General features: G+C 44.9%; 1 protein-coding gene across 2 annotated transcripts in view; it reads right to left on the bottom strand.

Annotated features, from left to right (window-relative positions):
- The window catches only part of TMEM164 (transmembrane protein 164), a 38,368-nt gene extending 10,812 nt beyond the window's left edge, over nucleotides 1-27,556 (bottom strand). Inside the window, exons 1-5 of one of the 2 annotated variants that reach the window (XM_081336933.1) lie at nucleotides 27,407-27,556; nucleotides 26,249-26,790; nucleotides 13,481-13,530; nucleotides 10,684-10,750; nucleotides 435-513 (exon numbers count right to left, since the gene is read on the bottom strand). In XM_081336933.1, the coding sequence (XP_081193059.1) occupies nucleotides 435-513; nucleotides 10,684-10,750; nucleotides 13,481-13,530; nucleotides 26,249-26,704 (652 nt within the window). In that variant the 5' untranslated portion in view covers nucleotides 26,705-26,790; nucleotides 27,407-27,556. Of the gene's footprint in view, nucleotides 1-434; nucleotides 514-10,683; nucleotides 10,751-13,480; nucleotides 13,531-26,248; nucleotides 26,794-27,406 lie in introns of both variants that reach the window. The other variant, XM_081336934.1, reaches the window with a different exon arrangement.
- Nucleotides 27,557-27,768: the final 212 nt, after the last annotated feature.

Below are 27,768 nucleotides of genomic sequence, written 5' to 3'. Positions count from 1 at the left end.
GAGATTCAACCTAGAAGTGAGGAGAAACTGCATGACAGTGAGAAACAATTAATCGGTGGAACGATTTGCTTCCAGAAGTTGTGGCTGCTCCTTCGCTGGAGGTTTTTAAGAAGAAATTGGACAGCCATTGGTCTGGAATGGTATGAGGTTCCTGCCCTGAGCAGGGGGGGTTGGACTAGAAGACCTCAAAGGTCCCTTCCCGTCCTATGACTCCATGTTCTGTGTTTTTAAACTGTAAAAAGCTTTGCTGGAGTTTTGTCGGACTGCTGAAGTGGAAACGTAGCAGCCTTAGTTAAGAACCGCGGAGCAAAATTAACATTCAGCGGCTGACGGCTCTCCCATTCTTCTCTAGAACACCACGATGGAGGTCCTGATTAGCTAGGAAGACAGGATATAATTAAATAGTGCCTGTAAGGCCCCACAGAAAGACCTACCTCCTTTCCATAGCAGGTAGATGGGGACAACGTAGAGCATGATATGTTGAATGTAATAAACTTCCATTTCAAAAGGTAGCTGCAAAAATAAAGAAGAAGAAGAAGAAGGAACAGATTTATAAATATAGACTGGCGTGCACACAGCTCAGAATAATTCTCCCTGACTATGTGATCAACTTAGATTTGATGTCAGGTCTGTTGTATTCAACAGAGCAGAGGTCCCCAACCTTTTGGACACCGGGGACCAGTTCCGTGGAAAGAGGTTTTTTTCCGAGGACGGGAAAGGACGTGGTTTTGTGTGCTGCCTGCATCTCGTGGATGGGGCTTTGCTTGTTTGTGCGGACTGGTTGCTGGCATGCTGCAGCCCAGTACTGGTCCACGGACCTGGGGTTGGGGACCCCTGTTCTAGAAGAAAGACTATGTTATTCATCAGGACAACTGCACACCTATTTCCCAGTTTGTTCGACAGCTCAGGTGAGCAGACTTGACTTGACACCTTGCACCTATTACCTTTAAGGTAAGGTGCTAGTCGTTTCCGACTTTAGGGGCCAGTGCTCATCTCCGTTTCGAAGCCGAAGAGCCAGCGCTTGTCCAAGGACGTCTCTGTGGTCATGTGGCCGGCATGACTAGAGGCCAAAGGCGCACGGAGCGCTGTTACCTTCCCACCGTAGGGGTCCCTATTTTTCTACTTGCATTTTGACGTGCTTTCGAACTGCTAGGTTGGCAGAAGCTGGGACGAGTAACAGGCGCTCACTCTGTTATGCGGCACTCGGGATTCGACCCGTCAAACTGCCGCCCTTCTGATCGACAAGCTCAGCGTCCTAACCCACTGAGCCACCACGTCCCTTATTCTATTACCTTTATGTTCCCCCAAATACCTTTAACTCAGTCCAATTCCCTTATTGGTGGTTCTGGGTGTGATCATGAGCCACCTAGAACCCCTGCCCATGATCCCACCAATTTCCCAACTATTTGGGAAACATTGAACCCTCACCCACTTTCTCTAAGGAGGGGCTGCTATCCCAAGAGCCATTGCAAAGGAATGGTTCCTCTTGGCCGGTGATACTTTTGCACAGACTTGGAGAGCCAACTCTGCAAGGATCAGAATCGGGATAGCAGAGCTGGAAGGGACCTTGTAGGTCATCTAGTCCAACCCCCTGCCCAAGCAGGAGACCCCGCCCCATTTCTGACAGATGGCAGTCCAAAGAATACCCAAGGTTGACTCAGCCTTCCATCCTTCCGAGGTAGGTAAAATGAGGACCCAGATTGTTGGGGGCAATTAAGCTGACTTTGTAATAATGCCGCTTGGGAGGGGTGTGAAAGCCCTAATAAGCAGGCATATACATAGAATGAAGGCTACTGCTAAGCTTGTAAGCCGCCCTGAGTCTTCGGAGAAGGGCGGGATATAAATGGAATTAAAATAAAAAAAAATAAGATGGTAGGATGGAAACTCTGAAGAGTGCTGAGCACAAACCGGAGTTCTGAAAGTCTATCAAGATATGGTCACAAAACCACAAAACTATTCATTTTTGTCAGGTTGTCTCTGCTGTCGTAAATGGTTTTGTCAGTTGCTCAACAGAGAACATTTCCGCAAACAAACGCATTGTAATGTCACCCGGACCTAAAAATAACATTCTTTGGTATGAAAATGTTTTGTCTACTACAAGTAGCCCTTGTACAAGTAGCCCTTGACTTACAACCATTCATTTAGTGACTCTTTGAAGATACAACAGCACTGGAAAAAGTGACTTATCGCTGGTCCTCACACTTATGATCGGTGCAGCATCCCCACAGTCATGCGATCAAAACTCATTGGCAATGGACTCATATTTATGACGGTCACAGCATCCCCCCTGGGGTCATGTGATCCCCTTTTGTGACCTTCTGACAAGCAAAGTCACTGGAGATTTTTAAGAGGAGACTGGACATTCACCCGTCTGAGATGGAATAGGTTCTCCGGCTTGAGCAGGGGGCTGGACTAGAAGACCTCCAAGGTCCCTTCCAGCTCTATTTTATTAATTAATTAATTAATTCCGACGCAACCTAAAAACCTATCTGTTTGAACAATCCGGCCTGGTCTGATGGGTTTTGTTTTAATTATTGTTTTAATGTAATTTATCTTCTGCATTTGGGCACTAGGGTTTAATTTGTTTTCAATTTCTGTATTTGGGCATTTTGATATTTATGTCCCTGTTCACCGCCCTGAGTCCTTCGGGAGAAGGGCAGTATACAAATCAAATAAAATAAAAAATAAAAAAATAAAAATAGAAATAGAAATAGAATAAATTAGAATTAGAATTAGAATTAGAATTAGAATTAGAATTAGAATTAGAATTAAAATAGAAACAGAATAATAAAATTAGAATAGAATAGAATAGAATAGAATAGAATAGAATAGAATAGAATAGAATAGAATAGAATAGAATAGAATAGAATAGAATAGAATAGAATAGAATAGAATAGAATAGAATAGAATAGAATAGAATAGAATAGTTGGAAGGGAATTTGGAGGTCTTCTAGTCCACCCCCCTGCTCAGGCAGGAAACCCTATACTATTTCAGACAAATGGTTGTCCAACCTCTTCTTAAAAACTTCCAGTGTTGGAGCATTCACAGCTTCTGGAAGCAGGTTGTTCCACTGGTTAATTGTTCTCACTGTCAGGAAATCTCCCCTTGGTTCTAGGTTGCTTCTCTCCTTGATTACTTTCTATCCGTTGCTTCTTGTCTCTAGTGCTTTGGAAAATAGCTTGGCTCACTCTTTTCAAACAGAAAGACTTCTGCAGCCTTGAACATTAATTATTTGGACTGTTGGTTTTTTTTTCTGGTGTTGTTAATCCTCATATGCCACCCAGAGCTATTGCCAAAGGATGAGTAGCCAGAGAAATGAAATGTAATAAATCAGTAAATAAACAGTGCAAGCCTTTTTTTTAAAAAAAGAAGAAGAAGAAGAAGAAGAAGAAGAAGAAGAAGAAGAAGAAGAAGAAGAAGAAGAAGAAGAAGAAGAAGAAGAAGAAGAAGAAGAAGAAGAAGAAGGAAAGCATTAAAGACTATTTATCTTGAAGTCCATCCAACCCGGTATTACAGAATCTTGGCATGGCAATCCCTGTGGGACTCAGGCCCAGGGCTGTCTTGAACTGTGGAAACGTGTTGGGTGACTTTAGACCAGGGGGTCTTCAAACGTGGCCCTTTTATGACTTGTGGACTTCAACTCCCAGAATTGCTCAGCCTGGCTGAGGAATTCTGGGAGTTGAAGACCACAAGTCATAAAAGGACCAGGTTTGAAGACCCCTGCTTTAGACCAATCCCCACCTACCCACTTCAGCCCATCTGATCTGCCCGGGCCTGTTGCTATAGGGAAAATTGCACAGAATAATACGTAACCCACCTGGACACGGTGAATGAAAAACAGGAGAGAAAGCAAGCCAAAAAATATATAAACAAAGGACAGGTTGCTGGAGAAACCAACACGGATCACTGCTTTGCATTCTTAAGAGTTTAAATCAGTTTATTTTCCATACTTGGCAACTTTAAGAGGTGTGGACGTCAGCTCCCAGAATTCCCCAGCCAGCATGGCGGGCTGGCTGGCTGGGGAATTCTGGGAACTGAAGTCCACACCTCTTAAACTTGCCACATTTGAAAAACACTGCTTTAAATTTTCAGAAGCTGCAAAGAAACAACAACCACACAGAAAAAAAAACATAAGAAATTGTTGTGATTGTTGAACAAATGGGTTTTCCTCCAATGCAGCGTTACGCAATTCTGAATTCTTGGCCAAAAGAAAGGATTCTTGTGCTTTTATATACATTCAGGGGATTATTTTTTTTTTAAAAAAAAAAGCAAAACAAACACCGCAAACCGTTCCTGCATTTCCTCGGCTCTCCATAACCACCCAACCGTACAGCAATCCCAGTTTGTGCCAAACATAAAGGAGTGGAAATGACAGCTGCTGCTGGCTGTTGGCCCAAGAACTTTTATTTCACAATGTTGACCCTTCTTAGCAGGAAGGTGAAGTCAACATTTTTCTGTAGGTACCAGGGTGGGAGGGGTTCAAGAGAAATTCTGAACAAAAGATCGCACACTGCCGGCAGCTCAGCTCAGCTCAGCTCCACCAGCCTAATCTGATCCTTAGCTAGCATTTAAGTTGACACGCGCTTGCTTTACATCAGGGATCTTCAAACCTGGCCCTTTTATGACTTGTGGACTTCAACTCCCAGAATTCCTCAGCCAGGCATGCTGGCTGAGGAATTCTGGGAGTTGAAGTCCACAAGTCATAAAAGGGCCAAGTTTGAAGACCCCTGCTTTACATCACTGATGCCAAGTCCTGTACTGAATAATTAGTCGAATACGTTGCCCAAGAGAGGTTTCTATGTTACGTTTAGAAGAATATTTGGCCACAGTACAAGCCTGAATTTGAGCGTCTATTGAGATTCTCCATCATCCAGGTCACGGTTATCCCAAAAGAGCCTTTTTCCAAAAAGGCAACTGAACTTTCTTGTTATTGTTTTTCCTTTGAAATCGTTTCGTCTCTCATCCAAGAAGCTTCTTCAGTTCTGAAGAAGAAACCGAACAAGCTTCTCGGATGAGTTGTGAAATGTTTTCAAGGGAAAAAAAAAACAAGTAAATTCACTTGCCTTTTTGGAAAAGCATCTTTGCGACAGCTGGAATTTGAGCTTCTTCTGTTCCTCATCCCCTAAAGAGCTAAGCTGGCTGGGCAATCCTGGGAGTTGAAGTCCACAGGTCTTAAATCTGCTAAGGTTGAGAAAGGCTGTCCTCCTAGTTTAAGCAGTTCCCACCAGATATTTAGAGACTGAGGTTTTTCAACCTCTTCACCCATTTTACCACAGTTAGGATATGGCAACATCCGAGTACCACCAGTCGCCTAGCAAAGTGTCAAAAACTTGATATCCCCCCCCCCCGCAAAAAAGGAAAAAAGTGATGAAGTACAGGTAGTCCTCGACTTACAACATTTCGCTTAGTGACTGTTCGAAGTTACAATGGCACTGAAAAAAGTGCCCCACATGCCACAGCTGAGTAAGACAACTGCCTGCCCGCCCGGCGGCACTCTTCCTCCTGTCCAAGGTTTTCATTGTTGTGAGCATTTCTGTTGAGGATTGGAAGTGGGGGTGGGGGGTGGGTGTTTGGTTTTTATTCCCCCCGTCTGCTGGGTGGTTGCAGCAGGTTTTGGTCACTTCACATGACCCTGGGACACTGTGACCATCATAAATATGAATCAGTTGCCAAGCATCTGAATGTAAATCACAAGACCCTGGAGATGCTGCAACATTCCAGCTGATCGGCGCTTCTTCTGGGCTCAGCAGAAATGCCAGGATCAGTGCCGAGCTCCAGCTGGAGCCTGGTGCTGATCCTGGTGCTTCCCCCGAGCCCCAACAGCCCTGCAGCTCCAGCCGTCTCTCGCTCAGGCTTGTGCGGTGCTGCCACCGGTTCAGCTCATTCCCCTCCCCCGCTACCACTTTTCTAGGATGGTCGCGTACCACCTGCCAGGTGCCAATGTACCACATGTGGTACCTGTACCACTGGTTGGAAAGCCCTGATTTAGAGACTGAGGTTAGCGCGTTTTAGCATTATAGAAAAGAAATAGATATTTCTCAGTGGCGTGCTTAGTTTGAATAGGACTTCATCTTGCCTAGAATTCAGATTCTACCCTTCATGATAGTTTGGCTTAAATATCTGGAAAACCCATCCAGTGTAGTTTGCGAGTCTTAGGTTCCATTTTTGGGGGAATGAGACCATGCACTACACCTAACCAAACGCACATGCAGATAGTCCTTACAACAATTCGTTTAGTGACCATTCAAAGCTACAAAATGGTTTATGACCGTTTTTCACACTTAGAACCACTGCAGCATCCCCAGGGTCACCCGATCAAAATTCAGATGCTGGCACAACTGGCTCGTGTTTATGACGGTCGCCATGTCCCGGCATCATGGGATCCCCTTTGGCGACCTTCTGACCGGCAAAGTCAATGGAGAAGCCAGATCCACTTAACAAACAGGTTGCTAACTTAACAAATGCAGTGTTTCACTTAATAACCGTGGCATGAAAAGTTGTAAAACGGGGCAAAACTCACTTAACAACAGAATTTTGGGGCTCAGTTGTGGTTGAGGACTACTTGTATAAAGGAACAGAATATTTAGGTAGATTTGACATCTTGCCTTCTCTCTCTGTCTCTCTCTCTCTCTCTCTTTCTCTTTCTCTTTCTCTTTCTTTCTCTCCCTCTCTCTCACATACACATACACAGAGAGAGAGACTTCATTCCATCCTTAATAGGCAGGGTTAGCTTATTATTGTTAAATGGGATATTGCTAAACTCAGGGCTTTTTTTCTCATAGAACACTCAGAACGGAGTTCCGGCAACTTTTTTGGATGGAACCTTGTAGGGTAGGCAAGGCGGGTTGTATGACGTGTGTGAGTTCCGGCACCCTTTTCTTTTACAAAAAAAGCACTGGCTAAACTGAGGGACGCGGTGGCTCAGTGGGTTAGGACGCTGAAGCTTGTCGATTAGAAGGTTGGCAGTTTGGCGGGTTGAATCCCGAGTGCCGCATAACAGAGTGAGCGCCTGTGCTCGTCCCAGCTTCTGCCAACCTAGCAGTTCGAAAGCACGTAAAAATGCAAGTAGAAAAATAGGGACCACTCCGGTGGGAAGGTAACAGCGTTCCGTGCGCCTTTGGCGTCCAGTCATGCCGGCCACATGACCACGGAGACGTCCTCGGACAAGCGCTGGCTCTACGGCTTTGAAACGGAGATGAGCACCGGCCCCTAGAGTTGGAAACGACTAGCATGCATGTGCGGTGGAACCTTTACCATTACCTAAACTGATATAGAATTTGACTTTGACATCTCTCATTGTTCCAAAGTAACACTCCTTCTAGTCTTGCGAAACAAAACTGCATTCCAATTGAAGTACGTACACAAAATTGTGTATGCTGCCTACCGGAAAGTGGGTACGACAAATTGGGGTGGTGTTACTCCTTAAGTAACACCAGCTGCCTGCAATTAGTGCAGGTTCGCGTCCCACCAGGCTCAAGGTTGACTCAGCCTTCCATCTTTCCGAGGTAGGTAAAATGAGGACCCAGATTGTTGGGGGCAATTAAGCTGACTTTGTAATAATGCCGCTTGGGGTGTGTGTGTGAAAGCCCTAATAAGCAGGCATATACATAGAATGAAGGCTACTGCTAAGCTTGTAAGCCGCCCTGAGTCTTCGGAGAAGGGCGGGATATAAATGGAATTAAAATAAATAAAATAAATAAATAAGTATGAATGTATTGTTTTACAGAAATTTGCTCACAAGTATGCCTTGTGGTTTGTGTTTGTGTGTTTGTGTGTGGGGGGGGCAGATTTGTACACATGCCTGCATCAGAAGAGAGTTGCCCTGAAATGGTAGGAACGACATTTGGGCAAACATTAACAAAAATGCGAAGGTAGAGTAGAATTTAGTGGGATATTGTTATTGTTTGTAGTTATGTTAAGAGAGAGTTAAAGCGCAGTACGAATTTGGTTGATTGTATATTGTGTAAATTTTTATTTAGAATATGATTGTTGTAACTATAGTCCTGTATTTAGCTCTGGGAAGTGGGGGGGAAGTGGGGGGGTAGGGGTGGGAGGGATTTGGGGATATATTGTAAAATTTTGTAAAACTCTTTAATAAAAAAAAATGCGAAGGTGACGAATGGAACAATCGAAAACAGGAGAAATGAAAACTAATAAATTTGTCCCTTCTATTCTGGTAGGCAGGCTCAGATTCCCAAGCGCCAGGAGAAATTGCTCTATCTGGAAATGTCGGAGGGCAGATGCCAAATGTTGCTAATATTTCATTTGAGCAACACTTTGTGTGTCTCCTTCTGTCGAAGCATTGGCAAGCTTTTTAAAATAGAAACCGCCCTAATAGAAATATATTCAACCCGACTGCTTCTGCAGGCAAGTTTGCTCTCTCGTCTATGCAAGAAGTTTTGGAATGGACTTTCTTAAGCAAAGCAGACGGCCCGTAAAACATCGGCTTCCATAACCAGGGAGGATTTGGGCTCTAATTAAAGCCATTCCACGGGGAAAGTGGGATTAGGAAGAAAGGCACGGGGGCTGATCCAGCTCGTACCTTATTTGAGAAGATTTGGGGAGATTAAGCAGCCCTAATTACCCAGGCGAATCTTTGCAAGGCAGGACTGCAACGTGCCTGCTCTTCAAACCGATTTTATGGGTTTTTTTGATTCTGCCACGTCTTTCTTCCTGGGGCTGGGGCAAAGGCAGAGTATTGTCCAAGCAAATTCCAAAGCAGATAAAACAGCCTTCTTTCAAGTTGGAGTCCTGTGTATGCTCTAGGAGACGGTCATCCCAAAACAGCTACTCGTCACTTGACGAGGGCAATAGGGACCGGAATTTCCCTTGTTAAGCGATGCAGTCATAAAGCGTGACATCACGTGATCACACACACCCTAGCCACACAACTCCTGGGTTTTGTCCATTCCACACTATTGCTAAAGTCTAATGAGAGTTAGAACAATCAAACCAGTAGAACGGCTTGCCTCCAGAAGTTGTGGGTGCTCCATCACTGGAGGTTTTTAAGAAAAGACTGGACAACCATTGGTCTGAAATGCCATAGGGTCTCCTGCTTGAGAAAAGGGGTTGGACTAGAGGACCTCCAAGGTCCCTTCCAACTCTGTTATTCTGTTAATATTGTGTGAAGACTTAAGTAAGAAAGCAAAATTAAAAAGTCTGACTGAGATAAACCACCTTAGGATTACCCTGGTTGGACCAGAGATAAATCAGATCAACACAGTGATAAGGATCAACGCATGACAACAACGGCACTTTTGTTTTTGAACGGGCATTCTTCCATCCATGGCCTGATTGTCACACCATTTTAATTACTGTAATAACAAATTTAATTTAATTTAATTTAATTTATTTAGATTTATATACCGCCCTTTCCCGAAGGACTCAGGGCGGTTTACAGTGCAAAATCAACATCATGCACTGTTCTGCAATGAAGCAGAATACTCCCACATTTTAACGAGTGCACCTCAACTTTGACACAATAATGTTCACCCCTTCCCAAAACAACTAAAGCCAGGCTAATCTTCTCTGTATTGTTCCAATGGGTGTGTGGGTTTGTGGATGGGAAAATGGATGGAGAGAGAGACAGACAGACAGACGCTGAATCAGGCTTATTGTGCCATAATAAAGTTTGACTATGACTACAATCAGAGCCAGCAGTTTAAGGGAGAACACATTGTGCTGAGTGTAGGATTCCTATGCTCTTCGTTGGAGGCTATTTTTTTAATTTGAATTTGTAAATAGTTTCATATTTGCTCATCAAGAATGCAATACACACACACACACACACACACAAGCAACCCACATGCACAAATCTATATGCCTCAAAATCATGTCCATTTGCAAATTTGCCTTGTTGATGTTGGTGCCCTGGTCTCTCTCAGTCTTGGGATGAAAGATTAGGGCCAAAAGTGAAGATCCAATTAAACTAATTTATTGCTAAACAGCCTGCGCACAGGAATATTCTCAACTAAAAGTTGGCATTTGCTATAAATTAAATAGGGGTCGATGGAAATCAAAAGGGAGTTGGACTTAGTTCACTTGCGGCTACATAAGGATTCTAGGCTGATTCCTCTTTTAACCCCGCCCCCAGGTTCTGCCACTCCTTCTCCTACAATCAGGACAGTCAGAGAAAGACCTTGTAAAGAATTTGGTGAGAACATTCTTGCAGCTGTTTTATTACTTCGCACAAAAGGTAAAGCACCAAAAGCCAATTAAAAAAAACAACACGCATTAGCCAAAAAAAAAAAGTATGCCAAGCTGTGCATTCAAATTAAATGGTAGATAATAAAAAAATAAGCTACTCTGAAGCACCTCAGATAACCCTGGAAATGTAAGCCAATATTTGATGCATACAGGGAAGTCCTTGGTGGAAAAAGAAGCTATTTGCTTTGACAGCTTTTTTAGTGTTAATGACTCTGTAAGGTCAAAGATCCTCAACCTTTGAGATAATGTGAGTTGCCAATTCGTGTATAATTGTCATACGTGTACAACTTTTCGCTTGATGTGCACTTTTACCTGGACTCATTAAAAAAAAAAAGCAAGCAAGCAAGGTTTGATGGAGACGCGCTGCTGGGTCACATGCGAGGAATCACTCCGTCAAAATTAAACCTGTCACTCAAGTGGTTTTGTAAGAGGCGTGAACTCCCTCCCTTTCCAGCAGTCAGCCGAGATTAACTCACCAATCGAGTGTTAACCACAGGAAACAGGAGAGCAAGAAGGGCCCCATTCAGCATGTGCATTTGCAACCTACCGAAAAGAAAAAACAAATGTCACCTTTGCAGCGTAAGGATGTCTGCTGCAGGCAATTCACAACAGTTGCAGCCGGTTCTAAAAGAAGGATGAACCACGGATTGCCATTAGAAGAATAGTCTGAAGGACCATCGGTAGGCCATCTTCTTTACAAAGATCAGCTTGAAACGCTGCCCAAGGTCACCCAGCTGGCTTTATGACTAGGGTGGGACTAGAATTCACAGTCTCCTGGTTTATGGCCTGGTGACTTAACCAGTAGCCCAATTGATTCTTTTTTATTATCATTATTATGTGTTGTTATTATTCCTACCAGTTTTTCTTGGCACGATTTCAGAACTGCCATTTCTCCTTTCCTAGGGATGAGAGAGAAGGACTGGCCTGAGGTCACCCAGCTGGCTTTGTGACTAAGATGAGATCTAGAACTCACCATCTCCCAGTTTGCAGTCTGGTGCCTTAACCAGTATTTCAATTATTATGTGTTGTTATTATTATTCCTACCAGTTTTTCTTGGCACGATTTCAGAAGTGGTTTGCCGTTGTCTGCTTCCTAGGGTGAAGAGAGAGCCACTGGCCCACAATTATCCACCTGGCTTTATGACTAACATGGGACTAGAACTCACAGTCTCCTGGTGGGTAGCCTGGTGCCTTAACTGATATTCAAACTGACTCTTATTATATGTTATCATTATTATATTGTTATGTATGGGTTGGGTAGATAGATATATGCTTTCTTTTGAGAGCAGGCAACAGAATTTCATTTTCAATGTGTGCCAGTGTGCTCACAGTAAAAAAATGACAATAAATATCTCATCTCATCATCTTATTTCTGCCAGTTTTCTTGGCAAGACTTCAGAAGTGGTTTGCCGTTGTCTGCTTCCTTGTGCAGAGAGAGGAGGACTGGCTCAAGGTAACCCCATCTAGCCCAAGGCAGAACTAGAACTCACAGTCCCCCCGGTTTGTGGCCTGGTGCCTTAACCTCTACAACTGTTCTTTTCCTCACCATCCGCTGGCTTACAAATTCAAGCCCAGATGCAAACTTTTATCGGCTCAGTTCAATCGTCTGCTTCTTAAACGACTCAGACAAAAACAGCCCAGGCACTTCCATTAGGAGTCATTTTAAGAACGCCATCAGAAAGCCCACCGAAATGCGGAGGAATTTAGACCCACCCTTGAGAAGTGGGTGGGATAGGTAAAGTGGTTACTCAGCTGCGATGAAGTATGAGACTCAGGACCATCCCTCTTTGTCCTCCTTGTCTTCTAAGAGTATCCAGTAAAGGATATGAAGAGCTTTCAAGATTCATTAATGGCCCTATAAACAATAACCAATAAAATAACCTTTCTGAAATCCCAGCCTGCTTGTGGCTTCACCTGGCTGACAATAGGGCGGCACTGCTCAACCTTGGCAGTTTTAAGATGGTGGACTTCAACTCCCAGAGGATCCAAGGCTGAGAAACACTGCATTAGGGCAATCATCTAACTTCATCTCTTCTTCTTAAAGACCACATCCTTGTATTTTTCAAGCCTTGTTTAGCAAGTTGGCTTCTTAAGGAACAGCCCTTTCTCAGGAAGGAGCTAAATTATATGCCAAAGGCCTAGAAAGAGTGCAGAGAAGAGCAACAAAGATGATAAGGGATCTTGGAAGCTAAACCGTACGATGGATAAACGGCTAAGAAAACCATGTATGTTTTAGCGTAATGAAGAGAAGGGTTAGGGGTGACACCATAGCCATCTTCCAATACTTGGAGGACTGGTACAGAGATGAGGAGGTCAAGTTGTTCTCCAAAGCATCTGAGGGCAGGACAAGAAGCAACAGGTATAAGCTTGTCAGAAGGAAATGAGGAGGAATTTCCTGACAGTAAGAACAATTAATCAATGGCATGGTTTCCGTTCCAGAGTTGTGGATGCTCCATTGCTGCAGTTTTCAAGAAAAGACTGGGCAACCATTTGACCATGATGGTATAAGGTCTCCTTTCTTGGTCAGGAAGTTGGACTAAAAGACCTCCAAGATCCTTTCCAGCCCTATGACTTTTTGATTTATTTATAATAAGATCTCCTTGCCATGGGAGATAAAATTATTTAGACTACTCTCTGACATCAGTCTACACATCAGAATGCCAACCAAGGAAATTCCTGTTCTGTATGTCCATCAGAGGTACCCAGATGGATAATCCACAGCATGAGGCATCACCCCAAACCCTTTGGGATACTGCCATCCCAAGCACTTCCAAAAGCTATAACCCAATTGCAATTGTTAATATAACAGAAAGGGAAACTTATTTATTTGGGAGAAATAAAAAAAAACAGATCTACGTGTACATCATGAAGGTAGAAAGACTGGATAAAAATCCAGTGATGAAAAAAAAGAACAGCCACAGATAGTCCAAAATATACTTTTTATTTTTTCCTTCAAAAGGCAACTGGGCTTTCTTTGTTTTTCTTTGAAGACATTTCGCTTCTCATCCAAGAAGCTTCCTCAGTTCTGACTTAAGCTTCTTGGGTAAGAAGTGAAATGTCCTCAAAGAAAAACAAAGAAAGTCCAGTTGCCTTTTGAAGGAAAAAATAAAAACATCTTTGGGACAACCATGACCTGGATGGCTGAAACTCTCCATAGACATTCAGCCACAGCTACAAATTCCACATGATCAATGTGTAAATGTGGTAAAATGTAGACGACCAAGCCACAGAAGCGGTCATCATTTAAATGATCTATTTGTGGTAACTCACTTACCTGAATAGAATCATGGCGAAATGGCAGGGTGGACAAGCCAGTAGAAAAATCTGACATTTAAACAAACAAACAAACAAAGAGAGAGTTAACATCATGGTCTTTTTATTTATTTGCATCTCTACATAGACACAGAGACACAGAGGGTGCGCGCATGAAAGACATAACTCACATTTATCACTCAGTCAGCAGTTTAAAGCTTGCAATGATTGCTGTTCAAATCAGCGGGTCTTCAAACTTGGCCTGGCTGAGGAATTCTGGGAGTTGGAAGTCCACAAGTCATAAAAGGGCCAGGTTTAAAGATCCCTGGTTCAATTATTCCCATCAGGACATTTATTTATTTGTTTGTTTGTTTATTAAATTTATACGCCACCCATTTCACAATCGAACCCCTCTGCTGACATCCAGGAGGAACTAACTAACTATCTATCTATCTATCTATCTATCTATCTATCTATCTATCTATCTATCTATCTATCTATCTATCTATCTATCTATCTAACTGGTGGGGAGCAGTGCTGTTGCTCTAATCCAGCGTCCTTCCCCACCCCCCAATTCTCAACCTCTCCTTCTGTTGTGCAAACAGGAAGAGGCAGGACTGAAGACTGATGGAGTCAAGAAAGCAGGCTCGCAATAGCAACAGCCCTTAGACTTACATACTGCTTTACAGTGCTTTACGGCCCTCTCTAAGCCTCTGGGAAGATCTGACCTGGAAAGTTAACACAACTCAGGTGGCTAGAAAGGCCCAACAGAGGCTTCACTTTCTCAGGGTCTTGCGGAAGAACAGGGTAGAACAACGGCTAATGACCCTCTTTTACCGGTCTACTATAGAGAGCGTCCTCTCGTATGGTATTGTGGTTTGGTATGCTGGTCTGACAGCCGCGGATAGGAAAGTATTACAGAGGGTAGTGAGCACAGCACAAGACATTGTGGGCTGTCCCCTGACACCACTGGATGACATCGCCAGGGCTCGCTGCCTTGGAAGAGTGAGGAAAATTCTCAGGGACGACTCACACCCTGGACGGTATCTCTTTACTCTCCTACCATCCGGTAGGAGATATAGGAGTATAGCCAGCCGCACCAACAGGCTGAAAAACAGCTTTTATCCATGGGCTGTTAGGCTTTTGAACGGGACATAATTTTTATAAACTTTATGCAGAATTGACTTGCGAGGCCGGTGCGTTGTGTAATTAGTTCACATGGTGTAATAAGATGGAGGTTTTGTTGTCACTGTGAGTTGGGGGGTGGGGGCACGAAGGGAGGCTCAGCCAATCTCAATGTATACATGGTTGTACTTTGACAATAAAGGTTCATTCATTCATTTACACAGCCCTCTCTTAAGGGGCACGGGATCTGGATCTCCGTAGCTCATTCGAGGAGATGAAGCACGAGATCATCTCCAGGAGCTGATTATTCAAATTTCCAGCAAAGAAAAATCCACAGCTCAATGAGGAAACTGAATTTGTTGATCAAAGTTGCTCATAGTAATAAGGGATGTTGCGTAAGGCCAATCTTTGAAGCTTCTACAATAAACCATGAATTATTGAACAAAGGCCAGGTTGACACATGATGCTAAGCCAGAGTTTTTTATCCACTGCATCCCACCCTCTCTTGCTTCCACGTGACCAGTTTGGTTCAATGATTAAGGCACCAGGCTACAGAGCGGGAGATGGTGAGTTCTAGTCTAGGCATCAAAGTGAGCTGGGAGACTTTGGGCCAATTACCAGGAGATGGTGAGTTCTAATCCCGCCTTAGGCATTAAAAGAAAATAAATAAAGGTTATTCTTTTATAAATGGTACCAAATGGTACCAAATGTAACACCAAATGTAACACCAATGAATTGTATCAAATGTAACACTAAGATGTGGGGGCCATCTATTTCCTGCTTAGACAGAGAATTCACACATGGTAATCAACAAAACTCTTTTGAAATGTTAAAAAGGATACTCACCTCAAGAAGGTGACTAAAACAAGATAGTGTAGTGACGGATGTAAGGAAGTTGTTACAATAAGTCTTTTGGAAGTAAAGGTTCAAAGAAGATCTTTTTGACTTCAAAGACTGACTTAAGTTTCTTAAGGGGGGGCATGTATCGAGAAAAGAAAGTATAAATGCTTGCTTTGAAACTTGCTCAGCGCGCTCTTTGAACCCAATCCAACTTGGGAAGGGTCTACGAGGCCGCGTTTGCAAACGCTTTCTTTCTTTATTATTTTCTTTATTATTTTCAATTTCTTTTCAATAAATCTTTGTTTTTGTTAACCAGACTTGTCTTTGAGTTGTGAGTATCAAATTTTGGGTTTTTTTTAAATCTCACAGCATGAAAGCCAGCTGGGTGACTTTGGGTCAGTCACTCTCTCCCTCAGCCCAACAGATAATTCCGGGTTTTTGTGGCAGAGCAAATAGGAGGAGGAAGGAGTGTTAGGCATGTTTGCCACCTTGAATTAGTTATTGAAGTAATAAAGGGGGATACCAGCTGCCTGCAATTAGTGCAGGTTCGAGTCCCACCAGGCTCAAGGTTGACTCAGCCTTCCATCCTTCCCAGGTAGGTAAAATGAGGACCCAGATTGTTGGGGGCAATAAACTGACTTTGTAAAATGCTGCTGGGGGGGGGGAGAAAGCCCTAATAAGCAGGCATATACATAGAATGAAGGCTACTGCTAAGCACATTTCATTTGTGCTTAGATTGTAAGCCGCCCTGAGTCTTCGGAGAAGGGCGGGATATAAATGGGATTAAAATAAATAAATAAATAAAAATCCAATAAATAAAGTGCAGCAGAAAGAGTTGTTGAGCTAAACAGAACCTATGGGTTAAGACTCCTGGCTGCTTCTAAGCTGGAGCCCCAGGGGCTAAAACTGAATTGGTAATTCAACCTCCTTTACAGACCAAGGCAAATCCAAAGGGCAAATCCTCGCTTCTCCTGCCCATGAAATCAACAGGGTGTCACGGCACCCACCTCTTCGGAAAACTGTACAAAATGTCATTTTTCTAGCCAAGTCAGTGTTGCGGCAAAAGTTGTTTTGACCTGCTTGTTCTTTATCAGAGAGACTCAACTGTTTTGTTTTGTTCTTTGGCCAAGGTTGACAAGTGACAGGAGGAATGATAGGAAAGAACACCACCCAACATTTCCAGGAAACCAAATATGTCACAATTAAGTGTGTACTTTTAGAGTTGAGGCACATAATTGTGAATGAGCCTTACCAAAAAAAAATGGATGCAGGTTCTAACTTGAACAGTTTGAGGGATGCAAAAGTGATAATAATGGACCGATAGAAAAGAATATTTGTAGCTCACTGGTGGACTGTGCTTGGTGGTTTTCTTGCAAACATCTCATGACCTAACTAGGTAACATCATCTGTGCTAGAAGGGAATGGGATTGGAGGAGGAGGAGGAGGAAGAGGAGGAGGAGGAGGAGGAGGAGGCTTGCGGATGTTTTTACCATGCTAGGTAACATCATCAGTGCTACAACTCCACTCCCTTCTTGCACTGATGATGTTACCTAGTTTGGTAATGAAACATCTGCAGAAAATCACCAAGCTCAGAAAGCATTAAGGGCCCCAGGGATAACACTGTACTGAAAGAGAAATGGTGCTGGTTGAAAGAAGCATTTGCCCAAGCCAACTGAACCTTAAAGGCATTTCATGGTAAGTCTGGCATTTTTACACCACAACACAGAACTGTTAGTGTACCTGAGGAAGCAACAATAGACCTGGAACTTGGTGGTTTTGTGAGGAAAAAATAAAAAGAGAGAGAGAGAGAGAGAGAGAGAGGGAGGGAGGGAGGGAGGGGGAGGGAGGGAGGGAGGGAGGGAGAGAGAGAGAGAGAGAGAGAGAGAGAGAGAGAGAGAGAGAGAGAGAGAGAGAGAGGGAGAGGGAGAGGGAGAGGGAGAGAGAGAAATCTGCTCACTTTGACCACAGCTTCTCTATTACCTTGCAGGAAGTTATAAAACCACGGAGAAGGTGCTTGGCCAAGAGAATGGAGAACCTGGATGGAAGCAATGGAGCAGTCGGCACCCTGGTCTGACAAAAGCTGGGAAGTATGGAAGTGGCTGAACAGATGGTGCACGGGGACCACAAGGTCCAGAGATACTCTGAACAAATGGGGCTATCCGGTGGCTTCTGCCCTTGGCAATTGTGGTGACACGCAGACAACAACACATACCGTATGTATACCTGCCCTTTGTACCCTGCCCAGTGTACACTTGAGGACCTCTTGGCAGTGCGACAGAACACAATTAACGTTGCTGGTTTCTGGGCAAGATCTGTTTTAACTTGTACATTATTTTAATCTGGTATTTTACCTTTTGCATTTTATGTCAGGCAGTATGCCTTTATTTTAGTTGTGATGCTTCTGACACGAATAAACACGCAAACTGCTGCAAGAGAGAAAGCGAGGGAGGGAAGGGGAGCCAAAACTCTTCTCTGTTGCTCTAGAAAAGAAGCCGGGGGTCTCTTGACGATTTTGAGGATAGAGGTGGGCTGCTTGCAAACTGATGGGCTTCCATTGTGCCAGTGACGACAACTGTTTTCCATAAGGAAAACCATCCCATTATGATGCTGGGTTTTCCCAACAGCTCTGGGCCTGATGCAAATTAACGCAGAAGCTAGAAATTGAGTCTGTTGCCGTCGCCGCCTCCTCCTCATCCTTCTCCTCCTCCTTATCCTTATCATCATCATCATCAACAACAACAACAACAACAACAACACAAAGAGAATCTGATTCAGAACAGGGGCTACTTCTATCCCAAACCGCAATGCCAGCCAAGGTAAAAAAAACAACAACCCACTTCATTCTTCTCCCTTTAAAATTGCACTGCATTCAGCAGAAGCAAGCTCTCTGTGGATGCTAAGTTGGAAATTATTTAAGGCTGTCACGTGATTAGGACATTTGTGGCTTTTAACAGCCAAGGTTGCTTTCCGCTGTGGGATAGAAATTAAAAATCCAGCATCTGTCATGCGCTTTTCTGCAAGCAATTAATCCTGGCTTGCAGATTCCTCATCTTGAGCACCCAGGTGGGACTAGCTTCTCTCCAGTAAATCACCTCCAGATGTTCTCACACATACAAGCTGTCGCTTAGGGTTTTCGTCACTTATTTTAGGTGTCACTTATTTTAGGCTGGCATTTGCAAGGCACGATGTACCTGTGAATTAATTTTTGCTTTGCCCTTTTTGCAAAATAACCCACCGGGACAACTGCATTTCCAAAACAGTGGATGGCAAATAAGGAGGAATTATTTTAAAATGTCAGAGCAAAGCAGGTTCTCCATTTTTATAACATTTTTGGTGGCAACTCCAGGGACTGGGTGCTTTGAATATAAAGCAGAACTTCCCCACCACCACCACCCAAAAAAGGGGAAATGACAGCTGCACGATTTAGAAAAAATATCCTGTGCACCATCTTTCTTTCTCAAAACTGATTTCTCAATATTAGTCTCCTATAGCAGATGGTATACAGATAGTCCTCAACTTATAAACTCAGCTGAGCCCAGCATTTCCGTCACTCTGTGAGACAGCTGTTGAGTGAATTTTGCCCCATTTTACAACCTTTCCTGCCACAGTTGTTAAGTGAACCACTGCAGTTGTTAGGTTAGTAACGTGGTTGTTAAGTGAATCTGGCGTCCCCGTGGACTTTGCTTGTCAGAAGGTGGCAAAAGGGGATCCCGTGACGTCAGGAGAGTAAAACCGTCATAAATACGAGTCACTCATATTTGTGCCAAACCTCTGAATTTTGATCACATGACCACAACGGTCATAAGTGTGAAAAAAGGCCAGGAGTCCCATTTTTTCCCCAGTGTTGCTGTAACTTTCTGTGGTCACTAAATGAACTGCTGTAAGTCAAGGATTACCTGCATAAGATTGAGGATTGAGAAAAATAAAATAATAATTAAAAAAAAAGGCCTGGCTGCAATTCGTTGGACTGCAGGGTGCAATAATATTGCAGACTTCAGTTCTGAGAGATTTCACAAGACGGTTACATCACGAAGGATAGGCAATGGGAGTTAGTATTTCATTAAAAAAATTAATTAAAATGGATCAAGGACACGAAACCTCCCTGCCCACCAAAACCAACAAGAATCAAATTAAAACTTCTCCCGACATCTTGGAAGCAGATAACATCTTGCAAGGTGTATTTATTTATTGATTAATTAGATTCATATAGGGTTACTCCAGGCTGTGATCTAATCAGATTTCAGTGATCTAATGCAAGACTTCATGTTAGCTCAAGAAATTAAAATGTATGGAGCCTTGGAAGCTTCTTATGCAAGTTGGCATGTCTTTACAAGAGTTGCCCCATCCTGGGCTCAGGTGATCCCCATCTACAACTTTCTCAGGTAACCTCCGATAAGCAAAGTCAAGGGGGAAGCTGGATTCGCTTAAGAGCCGTGCCAAAAGGTCGTAAAACTGAGTGGGCGAAAATTTTAACAAACCGCAGGGGTTCACGGGTTCACTTACCAACCATCGCAAGAGGTCATAAAATTATTTAAGACTGACTTCACAACCGCCTTGCTTAGCAGTGGAAATTCTAGTGCCAATTGTGGTTGTTAAATCCAGGACTTCCGGTGCCTTTCTCAATCTCGCAGGGTTATTCCCCCCCCCAGCTGAGAGGCTTTCACTGGCCCCCCCACTTTGCAAAAGGAGACCAAACCCCGAATTTCACTCCATTCATAACATGACACCCCGTGAGTGTTGTGTATGTGTACACTTTTGAGAGCGAGCAACTAAATTTCATTTTGAATGTGCCATTGTGCCCACAGTAAAAAGTGACACTAAAGGTTATCTATCTATCTATGTCTGTCTGTCTGTCTATCTATCTATCCTGTCTACCTATCATTTGTCTATCATATATCTATCATCTGTCTGTCTGTCTATCTATCATCTGTCTATCTATCTATCTATCTATCTATCTATCTATCTATCTATCTATCTATCTATCTATCTAATCTATCATTTTTCTATCATATATCTATCATCTGTCTATTTATCTATTTATCATTTGTCTATCATATATCTATCATCTGTGTGTCTATCATCTGTCTATCTATCCATCCCATCCATCCATTTATCTATCTATCATTTGTCTATCTATTTATCTATCATTTGACTATCATCTATCTATCTATCTGTCTATCTGTCTATCATTTATCTATTTATCATTTGTCTATTTATCTATCATTTGACTATCATATATCTATCTATCTATCTGTCTGTCTGTCTATCTATCAGTCTATCATTTATCTATCTATTTATCATTTGTCTATCTATCATATATCTATCATCTGTCTGTCTGTCTGTCTGTCTGTCTGTCTGTCTGTCTATCTATCTATCTATCTATCTATCTATCTATCTATCTATCTATCTGATTTTCTCTTCCCTTTTCATATTCCTCAACTAAGCCACGTCCAAACAGAAGCCTGGCATTGGGGCAAATTAGCCATCGATAGACACACAGACCCAGGGCTTTTTTTGTCATAGAACACTCAGAACGGAGTTCCGGCACCTTGTTTGGATGGAACCTTGTAGGGTAGGCAAGGCGGGTTGTATGACGTGTGTGAGTTCCGGCACCTTTTTCTTTTACAAAAAAGCACTGCATAGACCTAAACAATTATCTACAGACTATGCAAAAAGACTATCAACCAGCCAAAAAGGGAGCAAAAAGACTCAATGACCTCCCCACCAGCAATCAGCACTTCGATGAGTACAGATTAATTCCAAGATTAACACGGGGCCAACAATCAAGTAAGCAAAACCCCAGTGAAGAAACTGCCAAAGAAGCCAAGAGTAAACAGCCCAGCCAAAGAATCTCTAGGACCACCCCCACCAACCCTGACAGGGCAAGCCACAACTAGAGTATAAATTGAGAGCAAGCCCCACTCCCTACTAGCACTGATGATGTTCCCTAGTTGGGTCAGGAAACGTCTGCAAGAAAGCAGCGAGCACCAAGGAGCCTTCATTTCAAGCCTGAGCTACAAATATTCTCCTTTATTGATATTCTGGTTTCAACCAAGCAACTCTAAGGCAGGCGGCTGTTCTCTCTGAAAGTGGAAACAGGGCCTTACAAAGCACTAACAATCCACCCCTGCGCAAAAGCACATCAGAATGGCACTTGATAGCTCTTGAGCGCATACAGACTCCCTCTTTGTCTATTGTTGTTTCCCCGGCACATTTTGTAAAGAGGCCGCATTCACAAAAGCTAACAGCCTCTTTTTTTTCCCTTTCCACTATTTTTAGAGGAGAGGGGGGGGGACGACGACAACTTGAATGGGGCTCCTGTCAGATTACATTTACGTTATCGCCTTCCTCACAGACTGCAGCCTTACAGGTTGAAAAGCAGCTTCAGGAAAATCAATCCGCAGATGACAGAGTTGAAAAATTGGGAGGCTTTCAAAATTTATGCAGCCAGACAAAATCTATTTACACAGATGTCTATGAAGATTCTCAGTCATCCAGGTCACAATTGTATCCAAAGTGGCTTTTATTTTTGAAAAGGCAACTGGACTGGGGTTTTTTGAGGAGGAAGAGGAGGAGAAGGAGGAGGTGGAGGAGGAGGAGGCTTGCAGATGTTTTTACCACGCTAGGTCAATAACTGTCTTTCCATCTCCCACATCATGCATTACAAAATTGATAAAAGCTTCCAGGATAGGAAGCGAAACATCTTTTTCTTCTTCCTCCTCAAAAAAACAGTCCAGCTGCCTTTTCAAAAATGAAAACCACTATTGATACACAGATATGACAAGGACATCTGTGAGAACAGCCAAGAAACCAATTCTCCTAAAAGCAGTTTGTGCAGGAAGAAATTCAAGAGGAGAAAGTGGAAAACTGGCTCCTTTCTCCCCAAAATATACAAAATACAAAAAAAAAACCACCCATTTTCTTTCCCACAAACTTCAGTTCTAAGAATCACAAAGCTTCTACAAAGGATAACGTTTTGCCCATTTCTAAGGTTAGCAGTACAGAACGTGGCAGGATGGGAAAGTTAACACTTCCCACTAAGATAGGAATCAGCCACCTGTTCCAACACAGAGCCCCGCGTGCACAATGTTACGCAACGTCACAACCTTTGAGCAATCGGGTTTTCGAAAGGTAGAAAAATGAAGACAGACGAGAAAGCCCATTCCTTCTGAAATTTCAAGTGAAGACACAAGAGCCCGTGAGATCTGATTATCTCACGAGGATCAGAACCTTTTTTAAAAAGAACACGGCAGATGGAATCATAGAACATAGAAAGTGCTAAGGTTTTGGGCAACAGGGACCGGTTCTGTGGAGAAAGGTTTTTCCACAGACCGGAGAGTGTGTGGTTTGGCGTGCTTCCTGCAACTCGCGGATGGGGCTTTGCTTGTTTGTGCGCACCGCTTGCTGGCATGCCGCGGCCCGGTACTGGTCCATGGACCGCGGGTTGGGGACCCCTGACATAGAACATAGAAGCAGAGGGCTGGGAATGACTTTAGAGGTCTTCTAGACCAGGGGTAGGCAACCTTGGCTCTTTTATGACTGGTGGACTTCAACTCTCAGAATTCCTGAGCCAGCAAGGCTCAGCTTGGAAACCTCTCCCTTTCCCCTCAGCATGGCTGGCTCAGGAATTCTGGGAGTTGAAGTCCACCAGTCATAAAAGAGCCAAGGTGGCCTACCCCTGGTCTAGACCAACCTGCTATTCAAGGCAGGAGCCTTACACCATCCTAGTTTATTCTTGAAAACCTCCAGTGGTCCTGCATTAAGAAGGTTGTTCAGCCACAAGTCTTAAAGTTGCCAAGGTTGGAGAGCCCTGTTATATACCTTCCCACTAAATTGCAGCAAGGGTGGTGGGGAATAGCTTTGGTGACCCCAAAAGTGGGGTTGTCCAATGTGGGGCTTCGGGTGACAATCCCCCCCACACTCCTATTTCATTGCAGTTTCAATGCTTCCAGAACCTTTGGTGGAGCAGTGGGCTAATGCCTCCTTAAGTAACACCAGCTGCCTGCAATTAGTGCAGGTTCGAGTCCCACCAGGCTCAAGGTTGACTCAGCCTTCCATCATTCCGAGGTAGGTAAAATGAGGACCCAGATTGTTGGGGGCAATTAAGCTGACTTTGTAATAATGCCGCTTGGGGTGTGTGTGAAAGCCCTAACAAGCAGGCATATACATAGAATGAAGGCTACTGCTAAGCTTGAGAGCCGCCCTGAGTCTTTGGAGAAGGGCGGGATATAAATGGAATTTAAAAAAAAAACACCAGAATTTAATCTTCTTGCTTCGCGGGCTTCTTTGTCCTGGTGTCACTTTCTTTCCAGCTGTGTCTTAATCATGGATAGTTCCACTATCACCAAGTTAAGACTAAAACAAACTTTAAAGCTTGTTTACCTTCGTGCCCTTTTGCTTTAGATCTGTTTGGTTTTATGCACCTGCTTACAATGGCTTCTTCCGTGCAAAATGAAAGCTGACAAGCGACTACTCTGAAGATTGGACCAAGGGAAATGATTTTGCTAACTGGGTGGCCTCTGGATTTCATACGTTTCCCCCAGATAATTTGACTGAACTAGCTGCTGGTCAAAGTGTAAAGCCCAGTGGCCTCCTTGCTTAAAGAAATGTTGCTGTTGGAAAAATGGGATGAAAACAAACAAACAAGCAAGTCCACTTGCTGAACTGAAGAAGCTTCTTGGACGAGAAGCAGAATGTTTTCAAAGGGAAAAAAAAATCAAGAAAGTCCACTTGCCTTCTGGAAAAGCTCTTTTGGGACAACGATAACCTGGAGGATGGAGAATCTCCATAGAGACCTGCCAGCTTTCCTTTCCTAGAGCAACAGAAGCCCTATTAAGTCATCCAGGTCATGGTTCTTGCAAAGGTGCTTTTCCAAAAGGCAAGTGGACTTTTTTTTTCCCTTGAAGATGTTTCGCTTCTCATCCAAGAAGCTTCTTCAGCTCTGACGGAAGGATGGAGGATGGAAGGATTAATGTTCCTTGCAATCATCTGGTCATTAGAACTCTTTCTGAGAGTCATGGAGGCCACTTGGAGGTTTATCCACCCTTCAGTCAGAACCGAAGAAGCTTATTTTTTATTTTATTTTAATTCCATTTATATCCCGCCCTTCTCCGAAGACTCAGGGCGGCTTACAAGCTTAGCAGTAGCCTTCATCCTATGTATATGCCTGCTTATTAGGGCTTTCGCCCCCCCCAAGTGGCATTATTACAAAGTCAGCTTAATTGCCCCCAACAATCTGGGTCCTCATTTTACCTACCTTGGAAGGATGGAAGGCTGAGTCAACCTTGAGCCTGGTGGGATTTTTTATTTTTTATTTTCATTCCATTTATATCCCGCCCTTCTCCGAAGACTCAGGGCGGCTTACAAGCTTAGCAGTAGCCTTCATTCTATGTATATGCCTGCTTATTAGGGCTTTCACACACACCCCAAGCGGCATTATTACAAAGTCAGCTTAATTGCCCCCAACAATCTCATCCATTTCACTTCTTGGATGAGAAGTGAAATGTCTTCTAGCAAAACAAGACAAGTGCAGATACCTTTTTGAAAAAGCACCTCTGGGTATTCCATCTCTCCTGAAACTAATCTTAGCATCTCTTGAAGGCCTCCAGGAAGGCTATTAGAACAGCCACCAAACTGTCATTTTAACCAGCTCCTGGATTACTTTCCCTCCGTAGCTTCTTGTCCTGCCTTCAGGGGCTTTGGAGAATAGGTTGACCACCCTCCCTCTTCTTTGGGGCAGCCCCTCCAGTACTGGAATACTGCTATCACATCACCCCTGGTTCTTCCTTTTCTCTAGACTAGCTACAGCCCAATTCCTGCAACGGTTCTTCAGATGTTTTAGTCTCCAGGCCCTTCATCATCTTCGTTACTCTTCTCTGCACTTTTTCCGAGTCTCAACATCTTTTTATATATATATATATAATGGGGTGACCAAAACGGGATGCAGTATTCCAGATGTGGTCTTACTAAGGTTTTGTAAAGCGGTATTAATGCTTCCAGTGATCTTGACTCTATCCCTCTGTTTATGCAACCGAGGACTATCTGTACTTGGCCATTTCGTTTTAAGTAACTTTGGCTGTACTTTGTGATCAAGGACAGGTGGTTCCATCGTGGCTGATCTCAAAGCCTGTCTAGGGCGGCGGGGGGGTGGTGGTAACCGGCTGTGTGGACAAGTGACCAAGGAAGGGTCACTTGTGGGAAAACAACTACCCACAAACACAAAAACAGCTGGTCACATTCAACTCACATTCTTAGGTTCCTCCTTTAACTGGGGTGGGGGTGGGGGTGGGGAGAAACCAGCCCACAGATTGGTCCTGAAAGAGTTTCTCCAGAAGACCCTGTTGGCACCAGCCTTGTAGTCTTTCAGAGACTATAAAAGAGATTTTGGATTTTCTCAAATATCTGAATGCTGGCTCTGTTCCCAACTTCACCTCTGTGCTAAGGAGAGGCAGAGAGACCAGTTGCAAAATAAACTTTGGCACTGATAAAAAGCCGGGAATAAAAATAAACTCTTGGCTAAAATTTAAAAAAAAACCAGCCACATCTTTGAATACAAATGGCTTTTCCCATCTTTCAACCTGCCTGGGCCATCTTGAGGCCGACTCGATAGCTGTGGACGATGGTAGCCGTAGTACAAACGGTGGGCTCCTCGGTACACTCTGCTGGTTTCCTTACAGAGGTTTTGGGGTAAGAATGTGAGATCTGAAACGTCTGCCAGAAAACCACCACGCCAAAAGAGCACCAAGGGCTTCCCAGTTCAACCCCGAGCTACAAATATCCTCTTCTCCTGGTAGTTCAAAGTACCTGGAGGAACACAGCTCCTTACCTGTATCATCGTGACCACGTGACACGGGTTGAGCAAGTAGATGACCGTCCGGGAAGCGAACTTGAATCCCACCTCCAGTCCAAAAGTCAGGCAGAAGGTGACCAGCAAAAGGTTTTTGCCCCAACATTCCTCCTTGACCCGGGACTGAGCCAAGCGGTCAGCAGCTTCCTTGGCCGTGGACCGTCTGATCTTCCGCAGAGAGACCAGGATCTCCAGGATGCCCACAAGGGTGAAGACCACGCTCTCCAGAAGACGCTGCTGCCAAGACAGGAAGGAGGCACACTCGCGACCCCCGTTGCCTTCAAAGCTGGGGTCCACCCCTCCGTACATCCAGTCCATCAGGTTGGAGAAGCTGTAGCGACTCATGGCCCAGGGGACCCCCCCTCCTGGGCTGGGAGGGAGCAGGGGAGAGTTGGAGAAGATCAAAGCCAGGACACCGCCCAGGGGGCGAACCATGAAATGCCAGGATTCCTTCCTCCACAGACTGCCTGCCCCTTCTTGGGAGACAGGATGGGGGGCTCAGGAGACCCCAGGAGCAGAACCTGCTAAGAAAAGAAGAACAACCCAACTTAGCCCAAGACCCTTCCTTGGTCACTTCTCCACACAGCCGGTTACACCCCCCCCTGCTCTAGACAGGCTTGGAGATCAGCCAGGAACCACCTGGACTACACCTCCCATCGCCGCCGGGCCCCCCCCTCCCCAACATCCCAGGCCAAGCAAGCCCCGCTACGAAAGACGGGCTCACTCCTAGCCAGCTCCCAGCCGGGTGGGGAAAGCGGCTGGCTGGCGCTTTGCTGGCTGGGGAACTGGCTGGGGCGGACGCCGCCTCTGCACGACGCCCCTGCGAGGGAGGGCGCTTGGGGGTGGCAGCAGCTGGGTGGGGTGGGTGGGGGGGTGGCAGCAGCTGGGGGGGTGGGTGGGGGGGTGGCAGCAGCTGAATGGGTGGGTGGGGGGAAGGCGGGGGAAAAGAGGGGGAGGGGGCAAGGGAAAGTAAGGGAGCCCCAAGTCTCCAGTCTCCCTGCCAGCGTCTTAGCGGGAGGGAAGAGGGGGGGGGCAGGAAGATCTCCTGCGCTCCCCGTCTCGCCTCCCCCCCCTTCAAGGCGCCCCCTCCGGCCTGGCAGCCCCTCCGGCCAAGCGGGGACCGGGCGAGGCACCCACCGCCGCGCTCCGCCTTCCCAGCCCCGGGGGAGCCGCAGCCGCGCCTGGCGGAGAGCTTCGGCCGCCGCCCGGACCGAGCGAGCAGGGACGCAACAATGTGGCCGCGCCGCTCCTCGCCAGCCCAGCAGCATCCCCCGCCGACGCGCTGGGCTCGGCCCGACCAGCCGCCGGGGCGCCGCAGATTGGCTGCCCGGGACGGCCCGCTCCGCCTCTCGGAAGGCGGCTCCTGGCGGGCCGGGGAGGGATGGAGGCGGCCGCACTTGCGCGGCTGGAGCTCCGGAGGAAGCGGGGCGGTCGCCTGCGCCCCCCCCCGCCATATCCACCCTCGCTTCCCCCGCACGTAGCAAGCTAGCAGCTCAAGG

This window comes from Vipera berus, assembly GCF_964194415.1.
Source record: "Vipera berus genome assembly, chromosome: 11".
NCBI classification, from domain to species: domain Eukaryota; kingdom Metazoa; phylum Chordata; class Lepidosauria; order Squamata; family Viperidae; genus Vipera; species Vipera berus.
Note: the sequence above shows the minus strand (reverse complement) of the source record. Positions and strands in the feature narration are given on the sequence as shown.